The 15,325-nt window shown below is 44.7% G+C and overlaps 1 protein-coding gene across 1 annotated transcript in view; it reads left to right on the top strand.

Moving 5' to 3' along the window:
• The first annotated feature begins 10,569 nt into the window (after positions 1-10,569).
• The window catches only part of SORCS1 (sortilin related VPS10 domain containing receptor 1), a 699,625-nt gene continuing 694,869 nt past the window's right edge, over positions 10,570-15,325 (top strand). The window contains exon 1 of the mRNA XM_054983089.1: positions 10,570-11,325. Coding sequence (XP_054839064.1) covers positions 10,570-11,325 — 756 coding nt within the window. The remainder of the gene's footprint in view (positions 11,326-15,325) is intronic.

Below are 15,325 nucleotides of genomic sequence, written 5' to 3'. Positions count from 1 at the left end.
TAAATAAGTGACCTTCAGTGAGTGTAAATTGCACTCAAAGGATGGGAACTTCTTGTAGGATTAATGAATGATGTATAAGCTCCTCAACAATAGAGTTTGTTATCATGTGTCTATGTACACACACAGATATAGGGATTAATGCTCAAATGCCATCCTCTGTGCAACATGGTACAACTGCAGGGTAATATACTGACTTCCCTCATTCCTGGGGACCAGTGATCACACAGTTCAACCACTTTTTAGAAAACTGAGGGAGCATTTTTAAAACAGTCCCCCTAAAAGGAGTTACAGGTCCATAATAGTAGTGTTGTTAAGCAGGGCTTTTTTTCTGGGAAATGAGGTAGTGGAACTCAGTGGGTTGCCCTCGGCGAAAATGGTCACATGGCTGGATCGCCCTCACGGAGGGCAATTTAAACTCCCCTCTGTCTGGAGATCAGGGGGCGGGGCCACCAGCCATGTGACCATTTTCAAGAGGTTCTGGAACTCCGTTCCACCGTGTTCCAGCTGAAAAAAAGCCCTGTTGTTAAGAGAAATTCTCCTAATTACCCTTTCTTAATTTCTTCCTGAATCTAACCATCTCTTTCTTTCCCTCTTTTTAGGAATTTGGAGTATGTTTCTATTCAATTCTATTTTGATGAAAGAAAATTTCAAAGACAGGAAGAACAGGAAGGGAGTTTCTGCAAAATTTCAGAATTTCATTCTGTAGATGCTCAGAGGCAGGCAATGTCTTCCTAAACCTTCTTATTCTCCTGCTATAGCACCACCTTATGGTGTATAACATAAAACAATGGCAAGTACTGAAGTTACAAATGGGTGCATTGCTTTCTCTACAAAGAGAAATCCTTCTTTTAAGAGAAAAAGAGAATAAAAGGAAACAATGGTTATATCTAAAAAAGTAAATCTTGGGAAAAGAAATTCCCCTCCACATAGCAATACTACGGAATAGACAGTTCAAAGTATAACAGTTATTCTTCACTTTTTGGTGCAAATGCTGTTAAAATCAGAAATAACTGGGAAATCAAATGTACATTCTGGCAAATGTATATTTTATATTTCATTGCAGTTCAAAGAAAAGACTGACGTATTCTCACATTTTAAAAAAATCTCATTCTCCAGGGGACCTTGAAAAGTGTAGCTATACACAAAATTGCAACTTTTTTAGTGGACAGGTTTCTGTGTGTTTAATAGCTACAATACAGACAGAAATGCCAACATGGAGGTATAGTGGTGGGGAAAACTTCAGTTACTGCATTTCTGCCAGACATGCAGCTGTTAAAGGCAGAGGAAAAGAGAACAACTCTAGTTCCTTAAAGGGAATGGGGTTGCAGGAAGAGAATTTTCATTAACCCTCTCCAAACAAGGTTTCCCTTCATTCTTGTAGAAAATGTCATTTTAATAATAATAATAACATTTGATTTATATACTGCCCTTCAGGACAACTTAACAACCACTCAGAGCGATTTACGAAGTATGTTATTATTATCCCCACAACAATCACCCTGTGAGGTGGGTGAATCTGAGAGAGCTCCTAGAAGCTGTGACTGACCCAGGGTCACCCAGCTGGCTAGAAGTGGAGGAGTAGGGAATCAAACCCAGTTATCCAGATTAAAGTCCCGTTGCTCTTAACCACTACACCAAACTGGCTCTCACAGCACCCTTTGGGCTTCTGCAAAGTCCAAGGGGTGCTGTTGTCTGCATCCATATTTTAAACTCATCATTAGATTGTATGGGGGCACTACTCGTCGCCGGGTTAAAAACTCCCCCCCTGCTCTAAGTGTGTGTGTGTGAGTGAGTGAGTGAACATCCCCTTCCTGGGGGGAGGTGGCTCATCGCTGGGTTAAAAACTCCCCCCCTGCTCTAAGTGTGTGTGAACGTCCCCTCCCTGAGGGGAGGTGGCTCATTGCCAGGTTAAAAACTCCCCCCCCTCTGCTCTAAGTGTTTGTGTGTGTGTGTGTGAACATCCCCTCCCTGAGGGGAGGCAGCTCGTCGCCGCCTCTCCGTGCCCACCGGGCCTGGCAGTCACCGCCACCACTCACCTTCCCACATAGCTGGGAACAGTGGGGCGCCCCTCCGCTTTGGCCTCCCCGATCCGATCCACGGATCAGAAACGGGAGTTGATCGGTGTGGATCGGTGATTTGGGTTCATTGCCGGCGCGAATCCACGATCAGCTTGATCGGTAATTTTTTTGGGATCGTGCCCACCTCTAGTCAGGAATAGTGTGTGGTTCTAGCATATAGATAAGGATAACCACTGGTCCCTCTGAGGCACTGAAAGAAGAAGGGGGTGTCCCAAGCCAGCTGATCATTGGCTGTGTGGCTGGGGATTTGAGAAGGGGACTTTCTTGGTGCCTAACCCGTAGCATCATAGTACATTTATTTACCTCTTTTTCTCTCATCTTTCTCAAACCAGCATTGCTGAAAAGTTTTGGGAAAGATCATAGCAAAGCCTGGATGGTTATCTTGTGGGTGGGAAAGTCTGAATTTTCCCACCCATATGGCAGCCATGTCCCTGTCATTGTCCTGCAGCAGCCATTTCCTTCCCCAGTCACTGGGGGCTTTTTTCGTAAACTAATTGCATATTAATATGCAGATATAACATTATACCAATATGTGCAACAGGTTCTCTGAATTCACAGTTTTCATTTAAAAATAAATAAAATCCCTATCCCCTTCCATTGCAGAGATGTAAGGAGAAAGACAAGGGAAGAGGCTAGGTACTTACTTTTTTAAAAAAAAGGAAGCTGAGACTTCAGAGGACATGTTACATAGATTGTCATAATATTGTATTGGCATGACAATAGTCAATTGCTGATTTTAAAAAAATAGGGAAAAAATTAAAAAACAGGAAGGTCCCAGCGGCCCAGGAGACAGGAGATTGCTGTATCAGGTGACTGGGGCAGGGAAAATGTAGGGGAACCTTCCTTGTGAAAGCCCCATTGTAGCTGGGCTGTATCAGCAGCCACACCAGCAATGGGGAAACCACACAAGCTCCATGGGGAAAAATGTCAAAAACAAAATCGGTAAGTTTGAAACCAGGCCTGTTTTGCTTAGAAATGTTGGCAACCAGCTGGGCTGCCCCTTATGTTGTCTACACTAAAATCTGAAGAGTTTAATACACAGATAAGCTACTAATAAACATAGTTTAACCGATGACCAGGTTTCTTCTGTCTTCATGTCATGGTACAGAGGGCTGGTTGGGAAGCATACTAAACTTACCAATGAATGCTTTATTTTTTTTTATTTTTTTTATCTAGATTTTTTATCCCACCCACCCCCCAGAGTCTTCCTCAAGGTATCTTGTACAAAACTAAGCATGCATATATATCAATGCTACCAGATGTAAATTTTGTTTTACTCGAAGGATCTCTGGGAACTGTAATACTGTGGTGCATTTCTGTGAGAGAAACTAGAAACAAAAAAATGTTACTCAGCAGCCTCATCAAATGACAGTTCTCCAGAGATTCCTTGAGAAAGCCCTAGCAGGAACATGGCTATAAAATGGCTATCATCCAAAAAATCTTATCCAAAATAAGTAAATAGCCTTCTTAAGAGATTAATAATATAATAATCACACTTATTTACCACTGTTCTAGACAGACTAGTGCCCCACCCAGAGCAGTGAATAAAGTCCATGTTATCATTATCCCCACAATACTGCTGAGGAGCTGGGGCTGAGAGGAGAGGCTTACCCAAGGCCATCTACTGAGCTCATGGAAGTAGTGGGAATTGAACCAGTGGAGTACTGATTCATAAACCAACCACTTAACATCTTGTGCCTTTAACAGCTGCATAGCAGGCAGAAATACAACACTGCCCCTCCATTTTTGAGAAAAGGTTAATCCTCTTATATATATAGCTCATAAAGATACAGATGTCCAAAAATGTGGTATGCTTAACCACATGTCATTTTTTATGTGATAGGAAAATTCCTAGGCAGCCTAGTTAATTAAAAGGCAAACATTGCATCTCTATTGATCAGAATGCATATTCTATTTTTCATAACATCTCTAATCTGCTAACTGTATTACTTAAGGACATCCATTCATGTCACAAAGTGCAAATGAAAGCCTACGAGGCCTTTCATATGAGAATACATCTTCAAAATCACTTTACATCTTGTGGGCAGAGCCGGCCCCTGCCTCGGGCACGGAACTCTAAAGGAGGCGCTGTGCTGGCCCCCCAACGATCGTCGTTCCCTGCAGTGTGCGTGCTTCCATGTGCTCACGCAGGAATTCTCCTCTCTTGGTGCAAGGCATTTCTTCTGGAGTGCAAAATAAAGATGGGCACAAACAGGGGGAAAAAACATGATGTTTGTTGTTCGTTGCCATCCACAAACAGGGGTTCATGAACATCAACGGAATGACATGTTCATGAACATGTTCATAGTTGGGAGGTTCATGGGAGCCAGAATGGCCCCCTTGGGACTTAGCTGAACTTGAGCCGGGGAAAGGAGAGGCCATGGGTCTCTCCCTTTCATGTCATTTTCTCTTCACAATGGCAAAAACTGGACTGTCTGCTGGAAGCTACTTTGAGGGGTTACAAACTGACCTTCCCAATGTCCAATACCCACCAAATTTTCAGGGGAAATATTCCTTACTGTCCTTTGAAGACCCCCCCAAGTTTCAGAGAGATTGCACCCTGGGAAAGCCATGATACATGGGTCCTTCCCTTTCCTGTCATTTTCTTTTCACAGTGGCAAAAACTGGACTGTCTGCTGGAAGCTACTTTGAGGGGTTACAAGCCAGAAGGAAAACCAGAAGGAGTTCAGACAGAGTTTAGACAGTCCATGCCTATGTTGCCAGGGGAATTGATTGAAAGGCGCCAAACTGTCTGGCTTTATGAACGGCTGACGAACGCCATGAAGAGGGCTTGGAATGAACACATGTTCGCCAGTAATGGGGCCTCACAAACAGCTTGCTTGCGAATAGCAGATTCGGCTGTTCGTGGCTTTTTTTTTGGTTTGTATTGCTGTTCATGCCCATCTCTAGTGCAGAAGGGCAGCCCTGTCTTCCTGCTCAGCCAGCGCCTGAGGAGCTTCGAGTTCAGCCCCATCAGAGGGGACATTTCTCTCTCTGCCTTTTCCTCCTCCTCCTCCTCTCTCTCTCTCTCTCTGTTTCTCTCTCTCCATTTAAGCCTTGGGCGAAGCTTCTGCGAGCAAGAGACACTCTAGCTGGCCGTCTGACCTTTTGTCCCCCTTGTTCCCTCCGTTCTTTATTGCTCCCCCCCCATCATGTACTAAAAGGAATGACAGGAGGATTGACCATTGGAAATAAGAGGAGAGGCCTGAAAGCCCATTGAAAATAATGGGAGCCTGGGATGCCAATTTACTTTCCTGGGCTCCATCGAAATGCATCACAACACAAAAAAAAAGTTGCAAAGAAAATGTGGAATGGATTTTCCATAAAGGTCTCTGGGACCAGATGGAATACTCTGGGAGTGTAATGACAGCCCCCAGAGTGCAGTGACGGTCCCTAGCTATAGAGTTTGTGCTCCAGTACCAGAAGGACAGGTTTCAGAGTGGAATGACAGTCCTTGGAATAGGCTCAGTGCTCTGGGACTGGAAGGACAGCCCCCAGAGTGCAGTGCAATGACAGCCCCTGGGAGTAGAAGAAGCATTCTGGGACTGGGATGACAGGCACCAGGCTGGAATGACAGACCCTGGGAGGAGCAGAAGTGTTCTGGGATTGGAATGACAACTCCCAGAGTGCAATGACAGCCCCTCAGAGCAGAATCTGTGCTCTGGGGAGGAATGACAGGTTGCACAGTGGAATGACAGCCCCTGGTAGTAGAGAAACATTCTTGGAGTGGAATTACAGGCACCACAATGGAATGACAGTCCATGGGAGTAGTAGAAGTGTTCTTGGGCTGGAATAACAGCCCCATAGTAGAATGACAGCCCCTAGGAATAGAACCTATGCTCAGGGACTGGAATGACAGGTCGAAGAGTGGAATGACTGCTCCTGGGCATAGGGTCAGAGCTCTGGGACTGGAATGACACCCTGTCATTCCACACCCACTGCCATTCCAGTCCCAGACCACTGATTCTTTCCCCAGGGACTGTCATTCCATTCTGGGGCCTGTGTTGATAGATCAAGATGGGTAGCCGTGTTTGTCTGTAGCAGTAGAAAAAAGCAAGAGTCCAGTAGCACCTATAAAACTAACAAAATTTGTGGTAGGGTATGAGCTTTCATGAGCCACAGCTCACTTTTTCACTACTTGACTCTTGCTCTTTTTTTGTGTTGTAATGCATTTCAATGGAGCCCATGCAAGTAAATTGGCATTCCTGGCCCCCATTTTTCCCAATGAGCCTTCAAGCCTCTCCCATTATTTCCAGTGGGCAATCCTGTCATTCCTTTTAGTACATTCCTTTCCCCCTCCCCGGCTGGCATCAATTCTACTTCTCACCTTTCCTCAGGCTTTGGGGGTGGGCTGCTTTTGGTGGAAAGAGTGGCTGGTTGTGTGTGCACCACCACAAAGGAAGGAGAAAGTGAGGTGAGACACACACAATTCTCTTTCAGTCCCTGTGCAACATGTAGGAACAAATAACTGTTGTTGGGTTTAAAGTTGTTGTTTTAAATTCTATTACTTTCCTCCCCTCTTCTCCTTTTCGTTTTCCCTCCCCCTTGCTATTCTTCGATCTCAATGCTGCTCCCCCTTCACTCCAGCAGAGCAGCGCCCCGCACTGTGCACCCCTCTTTATCACCTTCTTTCTCTCATTCCCTAGTCTACATATATCACCCCACCTTCCCCCTCTCCCCCAATAGTTTATTTCAATATTTATACACCACATTCTTAGCTGTCAGCTGCCATTCACTTCAAACCCAAGGCGGGAGAGAAGGATGAGCATGGAGGGTAGTTCCCGAAAGGGATCTCTGACAAAGGTGATCAATATTTTAAGGCTTGGAGAGCGTCAGAAAGAGAAGGCTTCAGCTCAGTCTCTCCCTTCCAAACATCTCTCTCCTCCAAACAGGACCTGTAAGAGAAGCCCTCCTTCTACTGCCAAGAGTCTCTGGGTTCAGAGAGAGGTGGGAAGAAAGAGGGAAACTTTTTTACACACACACACACAAAAGGAGGTGTGCTCAAGTCTTCAATGCAAGTCACTGTTTCTACTCACAAAATAGATTTTTGGCTCACAATAAGAAAAATAAAGATTGTTGTTATTCTCACACTTATTTTAACAATCAAATTTAAAATTTAAATTAGGAAATAAAAATTAAATTAAAAATGTAAAAAGTTTCAAGCTTTGTGCTTTTTCCTACATTTCTTATGTTTTTAAAAATTGGTTAGCGGGGGTGGGGAGGGAATAGGTATCTCACCTCAGGTACCAGAAACCCTGGCACCGGCCCTGCTTGTGGGTGAAGAATGTGCACTTGATGTGCTGTTACATTTGAAGCAGCTGTATGTATCTATTCCAGTATATATACACCTGTTAGGGAACTGCCAGTAGCCATAGGTTCTCAGTAAGGTTACCAACTTCTAGGTGGGGCCTGGGGACCTACCAGAATGACAACTGAACTGCTGACTAACAAGAACCGTTCCCTTGGAGGAAATGATGGCTGTGATATCATAGCCCACTGATGTCCCTCCCCTCCCCAGGTCCACCTCAAATCTCCAAAAATTTCCCAACTCAGAGTTGACAACTTCGAGTCAGCAAGAATTCAGTATATGTATACAGAATGAAATACATGCCGGTAGTTGCCTCAAAAAAATTGGCATGCACAGAATCTGTTATGTGTGGACCAATCTGGAGTGTCATGTGCAAAAATGCTATACATTCATCTATAAAATGTGCAACGATTTCACTGGTGTTAGCATTTTACACAATACTGTTATGCGTAGTATTCATGAGTATATTAGTGTGTGTCTGCTTCATTAACTATCACTTTTATTTTAAAATCTTAATGAGGAATGGGTGGAAGAAAACATAGACCCTCAGATGCTTTGCACTGTAGTATATTTGAAAAGGGGAAATGAAATGCACAGGGGGGAACTAAAATGGTCAAAGAAGGGGCATGGCATTGCCCCCTGGATATAAATTACAGGGCATTTAGAGCTAGAGGGCATACGCCTTAGAAAATGGGGATTTCTTTGTATTCCTCTGCTGCCTTTCTATTCCCCAAACCATATTTTCATTCGTGACAGTTTTAATCCAAGCAGATCTTGGCAATGTTTGAGTGATTTATTTATCTCAATTCCTTGTGACAGCTGCTTCTTAAGTTGCAGGGTAATATAGCAAGTGCTGGCAATTGGCTTTAAATGGAGCAAAGGTCCCCCTTGAAGGCTATGGGGGACAAGAGGCTTCACTCTAATAAAGAGGAAATACCAAGTTTAGTTGTAATTCTTAGCATTCTGGGCAATCCTAAACAGGTTTACCCGAAATTGAGTGAGTTTTACAGGACATATTTTAGGAAAATATGTTTAGCACTGCAGCTGTGCAAAGTGTGTGTTTACTCACAAGGAAGTTCCTCTGAATTTAATGGGATTTGCTACCAGGTGAGTATGCACAGGAATGTAACAGGAATGCGGTGTGCCATTTTCCACATCATATGTTGTGCTTATGAGGATCATTTGCTGCTGTTGGCACTACATCACCTTCTGAAACACTGGAGCCCTGTACTCATGGTCCTCCCCTATGCCCACCCTGCTAATCTTTAATCTCTCTTTTTAACCTGTACAAAGTGATCTACAGAACAATCCTATGCAAGTATACTCAGAAGTAAGTTCCATTTTATTCAATGGGGCTTGCCGCTAGGCAAGTGTATGACTGCAGCCACACAGGGCAAACAGGGTTGCCAACTGGAGAAAATAAACATCCTACCCCTTTAATAGAGGCTTAATGGATTCCGCTGCCCATCTTCGCACATTAAGCTTCCACTGAAGGGACATGACACTTTTTTCTCAAGGTCTAACCAGAGTTGGTTGAAAAAACTGGGCACAGGAGGATGTAACTCTGCTTCGGACTGTTCTGACCGGATGTTACCTAACTTCATGCAAGTCCTCTCCTACTATCAGTTGCTGTACTCTCCTGGGGAGTCTGAAGAGTGGGTTCTCTGACACTCTTATGTTCTTGCCGTTTTGTACATCTGTTGTTAGGGTGCTGCCAAACTGCCTTCAGCACCACCTTTTTCATAATGGGTGGTGGACATTTACAGTGTTCAAGGGAAGACTCTCTCCCCCCCCCCCCCCCGGCCAATTTACCCTCTTTTGAGCTTGGGGGATGTTTGTGTACAAAGCTATCATTATAGTAGAGCAGTGACACACATTCTCTCAGATTACTTTTCAGTTGGAAGCCTTGGCAAAAAAAATGCCTTGGTGTACAGGGCAATCACTCCCCAAGGTGGCCTAAACAAGGAAAGGCACTGTGGGATGAATGCCTGTGTGAATTGCAAACCCTGCTCATTGTGAGACAGTGAGCTGTGTCAGCTGGTGCTCCTACCAGTGGGTGTAAAACAAAATGAAGACCTACTGACAGGATAAACATAATTATTTAAAAATAAATCCAAGGAAAAATTGTGAGCCCCTGTTCCAAATAAAGATCTGTATGGGATCCGAGTTCCAGATCTTGAGCAATGATTGGTGTAATTCATACAGCCTCTTTAGAAAGGAATTTCCATTAGCAAGGGGGAGGGGGAAGGTCAGAGGAAGTTAAACTGGTTTTTTGCACTATACTTGTCAGGATATACTTGGCAAAAATCAGCCCCCCTCCATCTGTTTGGAAGGATTTCTGTTTGTTTCTGATGTAGACTCCTGAGAATGTGAGGTGAAATTCTAGTTTATGTTTAGTTTGGAGAACATAGTACACAATACCATTTCCCCTTCACTGTTACTTAATTTACAGTGCACTCCTAAAGCGATCTACTCTAGTCCAAGCCCATTGAAATCAATGGGTTCAGCCTAGAGTAATTCTACTTAGGGCTGCCCTGTTAGATATGAAAGTCCTATCAAAACCATTGCTTTGCTCCTTTTAAAAAAAGCCCGTTTATCGCGTATACTACATTTGTGTTTATTTGCATGCTTTTTACAAGTATTACTGTCACCTCCCCAGAGACATGAGGCAACGGACGACGCTGACATGGACGCCTGCTGCTACAGCTGGTGGAGAGAATTAAAAAGTTGCCGTGCGTGGCTGGAAGTGAACGGATCGCCCGCGCTCTCCAGATACCTACGAGAAAATCCCGGTGAGGATTGAGGATTGGCGATGAAAGGGGGCGGGGGGCGGAGAGCGTGAGACGATTTTGTGACTTCCACAAAAGCAAAGCCGGAGAAATCACCAGCCCCGCTTTGCTGGCGCGCTCTCGGGCTCGCTCGCTTCAATTCAGCTCCTCCCCCATGTGGTTGTGGCTTTCCCTTCCATCAAAAGCCTGATCAGCGACGCCAGCTTTAGGGGGGGAAACCCGAAAGAAAGCAGTTTTTCTTCGTCTTCTCGGACTGCATCAAATACGGTCGTGTCTGAAACTTCTATGGAGTTATTGCCGTCTTTTCCTGTCTAAGGAACCCCCAATACATCCGCAGCCCCTCAACTCTCCTCCTATTTTTGCATCGCTCGCACACTCGCTACCTTCAGGAGCAATGGGAAAAGTTACTGGCTGGTACCCAGGCTGGCACGTTGCTCAGCTAGCCGCCTGGACGTGGCTTTTGATCGTTACTTTTGGCTTTGCCGGAGCAGAAATCACTTGCAGATCATGCCATTGGCAGGTGCAGCTACAAGAGCAGCAGCCACGGCAACCCCAGCAAGGAATATTAATGCGCTTGAAGACAGGACGAGACAGCGGTGAGGCACGGAGGTTACCTGTGGAGAAAAGAGGTGAGCGGCAGCCCGGTCGTGGGGAGGAGGCGGCGGCGGCGGCGGCTGCGGCGGCGGCGGCGGGTGCTGGGCATCGAAGCTTTTCTGCTTCTGCTCCCGCTCCCGCTAGGGAGAAACATGCCAGCCTGGAATCGAGGAACCTGCCCGGCGAGTCCTCCGAGGCTCCACTCAGCCTGTCGCCCTCGGATGCTGCTAAGCCCACCCGCGCCAAGTTCCCCTCTGCTCCTCCGTGCTCCCCGGGAAACTCCGAGGCCCCCCGCGCTGCCCAGTCGGCGCCCCTCGGCTGGCTGAGAAGGAGCGAGGCGGATGGAAAGGGGCAGCTGAGCCGGAAGGCCAGAGGAGCGCCTGCTGAAAGAGAGCCGCAGCTGGAGAACCGGGACCGGGCGCCGGCGGAGCAGCCGCAAGGGAGAGGCACGCGCTTTCGGCCGGAGGAGCTCAAATTGACTAGCACGACCTTCGCCCTCACGGGGGATTCGGCGCACAACCAAGCTATGGTGCACTGGTCTGGTCACAACAGCAGCGTGAGTAGATTGCAAGCGAGCCCGTCGCGGCGCTGGGTCTGGGGAGTCGGGGAGGGGGCGGGAGAGGCAGCCGCTGCCCGTCCCCGATGGTTGCGCGCAGCGGATTCCAGCAAGCACGACTCAGCCGAGCTCCCCCCAGCCACCCCCTTGCTTGGGGCACTTTCTCTATTCATCGCCGTCCAGCTTTGGCAGGGTCTGGGCACAGGCTTGTTGTGTTTGAAGTGCTTCCGTGTGGCCTCTGCTCCGGAGCAGAAAGTTTCCTGCTCCACTTGGCGCTCCCTTGAATTGCGACTTGATGCCCTTAAACGCACACGCGCACAAAACTTGGCTTTGTGGATTGAAAGTGGGGAAGGGGCGTCTAACCTCTCTGGGAAAAAATGGGGTTTAATTGTGTAAGGGATGAGCATTGCTAGGAGCGTGCAAAACTTCAGTCCAGTGATGCAAATGTTAAACTGAATGGTAAGAGTGAGTGAAAGAATTATATCTTTATTGACCCCCCCATGCATTTCCTCCCTGTCTGTCCATGGTTGATGTAATGACATAGCACAGTGCTGCATGGGTTTGCCTTTCTCTCCTTGCTTCTGAGGCTGTGAACAATTTTTCATTCCTTCTGTCATCAAGAAACTGTACTACTGATTGGTTCTGAAAAATTTAAAGAGCTGTCTTTCTTGAGTGGGACACTGGAGTAAAAAGTGTCTCTCAGTGTCTATTCTGTCAGGAGTTACTCCTTCCCTAGTTTTAATTTAATAGATTGTGTCATGAGCAATCAAGGCTCAGTTTGGATCAAAGGCATGCCAGTTTTAGAATCTCCCTTCCAGCCTTCCCTTCCCTTTTCTGAAAGCACATGAAAAGAGCTTGGATTTGCAGCTGAAAACTGCTCCACTTTGCCCCTGTTGTTTCCCTGGGGCCAGTGAAGTGTCCATTTGTATAAAATGAAACTTTAGTTACTATATAAGGGTTTCCATTTACCTGTTGTTCTTTGGATTCTTTCTGTGGTGTTAGAACAAGCCTTTCCCCCTTTCTGTGTGTCTACAGCAATCTGATGCCTTGATTCTAAATCTCCTTTGGAAAATAAGGTAATTCAAACCTTCCAAGGTGTTTTGTGCTGCAGTGCTGAAGATTCATCCAGATGAATTAAGCTACTTTCTTTCTCAGTACTGTCTTAGTATAAAACTGGTTCTTAAATTTTGCAGAACTAGTACAATGCAAACTGGAGCTGTGTTTAATGCAGATCCCCAGAAACTAGTTTTCTGTGAAAAGTTAGAGATAAAGAAATGTAAGAGGCATCAAAAACACAAGAGGGAAAAGTTGTTTCTTTGTTATAGGATAGATGATTTATTCAGATTAATACATTTAAGCTTTCATGCTCTATTCTTAATATTTAGGGTTTTTTGTCACTTACTGTTAGTTCTGTTATAATAATAAAGAATTTTGTGATTTAATCTTGATTTTTTTAATGTATGAGCATAAATCACATTTAGTATCCATGTGGATGTCAGAAGCTCTTTTAGAGGATTCAGCGTTCATTGACTAGGCCATAATTGTATAGGCTTTTCAGGAACTTTTTAATTCAATAATGCAAGCACAATTCTCCCTCTTGCAAGTTTTTGGGACCTTTCACCTTTCTACCCATTTTGGCTATCAAATCTTGGATATATTTCCATTAAATCAGTCTTTTACTTTGAACTCTAGACTTTTAAAACTGATTGAACAAGTTTGTCATTGTTGTTGTAATGATTCATTTTCCTTTGAAATGGCTTGCAACTTTTAAAAAATGAGTATTAAAAGCCTTGATTAGACATTCTGAGGTTGTAGTACAGAGCAGTCAGATTTTAAATTGAAACAGTATATAATTTTGGCCATAACTGTAATGTGGATTATAAAATGCTACATTCCAATTTACCTTTACAGCAGCCCTCCTTATCATGAGTGGAGAAAGGTGGCCAGACCATATCCCTTGGGGATTGCTTGTCTTTAAAGCCAACGTAGGACTATACCAGATGAGTTGAGTGTTGTAATGTTCAGCAAACAGTAATTAGACTGTAAAAGGGGGATAGTGAATTTGTGTAGTGTTTGCTCCAAATTGTGGTTTTCAAAAATCATGCCAATTCACCATCATTGTGCCATTTATTCTGTGATCAATATATGTACAATATATGCTGAGTCATCCTCATTGGCTGAAGCAAGGCTGCTTATGAAGTATCTATATTTTTACCAGACGTTGTTTCTGAAGTATAAGTTGATGATACCTTGTCTAGATGTTTCTATTGCATTAGGAATTGTAAATAAAAAACTATTTTAGTTACACTATTGTTTAAAGTGGGGCTTGCCAATCTTTTTGAGATTGTGGGTATATTTGGACTTTTGAAAGGGGGTGGTGAGCACCATCCCAAAATAGCTGCCGCAGAAGGTGGAGCCAAACACAGTACCTCCTTCCTTACTTTGCAGAAGAATTGCAGAAAAGGGAATAAACAGTAACAAAGGAAAGCCCAGGCAGAGGAAGGGTAAGAGAGAAGAGGGAATGTAAAGGAGGAATGGAACCCAGAAGCCAGGATACTTATTAGTCCTTTTGATCCTCCAATGGCAGTTACTGCTGCTGTTGCATCCTTGGAAACCTCTCTCATTTGAATGAGGGCAGCCAATAACAAGCTCTGCTTTATGAAGACCCCACCCACTTTTTGAAAAGTTTGGCAGGTGCCAGGGCACCAATGTGCACAACATTAGGGAACTCATCAAAGAGTTAATTCCATGAATAAGTTTTTTTCTTTATTATGTTTATCTGACCAGAATTTCCAGTGTTTTAGCTCTGTAAAACCATAATTTTATCCCTGTGCATTTTAACAGCATCATAAATATAGTTACGGAGCAATGGTACAGTCTGGAACCTGGATGCTTTCCAGAGCATATCCACGTTTTGTATTTCACTTAGATTGTTAATCCATGTAATTTGGACTACAGCTCCGCTTCATGCTCCAGTTCATCAATGGTGGTAGAACTACAATTGTTTGGGTGCAGTTGCCTCAGATATCCAAAGATATCTTTATATTATCATTGTACTAATGTAATCAAGGCCTCAGTTTATTCAGATTTTTGACTATGCAGAATTTTAGAAGCTTTCAGTGCAATTGAATTAAAAAAGTTAGATGTAAATGTAGGGATCCCATTCCCCTGATGGGAGCAGGGGATCCCCGGCTCCCAGCCTGCACCCCCCCTGCTGCCTCTCACCTGGCCAGTGGGAGGGAGAGGCATGGGGAATGAGCCCAAGAGCCCTGCGGCATGCTCTTGCATGCTGTGGAGCACTTCCTTGTCGTGCCGGGAATGATGTTGTTCTGGTGCGACAAGGTAGTGCTCTGGAGCATGCACACATGCTGAAGCACAAAGTAAGTCCCCCCCAATGTACACACATCCCAATCCCAACCATCCAGGTTTGGGCTCTAGGAGACCTGGCAACCCTATGTATATGGTACTTATTTAGGCCAACGGTCAACCATAGAATGTGTTTTGAATACCAGGGTTCAGGCTTGGAATGTGTGAAGCCTTAATATGGAAGCATTGCCTTTGATCAGATTTATAGCACATATTCATTACTGTTGGTTATCCATTCTGAGGTCTTCAGTTTAGAGGACGGGGCATCCAGCTAGAATTAAGCCTTAGCCCTCACTGAAGAAAGGTAAGGCTCTAGATTGATTCTTTGCTATGTAAGGAGAAAGTTTACATTTCCCCCTCTGGAATGATTTCTGTACTTTACAGTACAGTTCTAAGGAGAGTTGGACCCATTTGAAACCCTTGATTTCATTGGACTTAAAAGGTGTCAACTCTGTTTAGGATTACAATGTAAGAAGGGAAGTACATGGTTCTATTGTAACTAACTTAGCCAGGAACTCACTGAGTAATCTTAGGCAAGCTACAACTGCTCAGCATTCTTCATTGCTGATAGAGAGTTGGAGGAGCGGGGGACAATGATCCATTGTTGTCATGATTATGAAGTATTTGGAAAACT

Source organism: Eublepharis macularius, chromosome 6 (assembly GCF_028583425.1).
Source record: "Eublepharis macularius isolate TG4126 chromosome 6, MPM_Emac_v1.0, whole genome shotgun sequence".
Lineage (NCBI taxonomy): Eukaryota > Metazoa > Chordata > Lepidosauria > Squamata > Eublepharidae > Eublepharis > Eublepharis macularius.
Note: the sequence above shows the minus strand (reverse complement) of the source record. Positions and strands in the feature narration are given on the sequence as shown.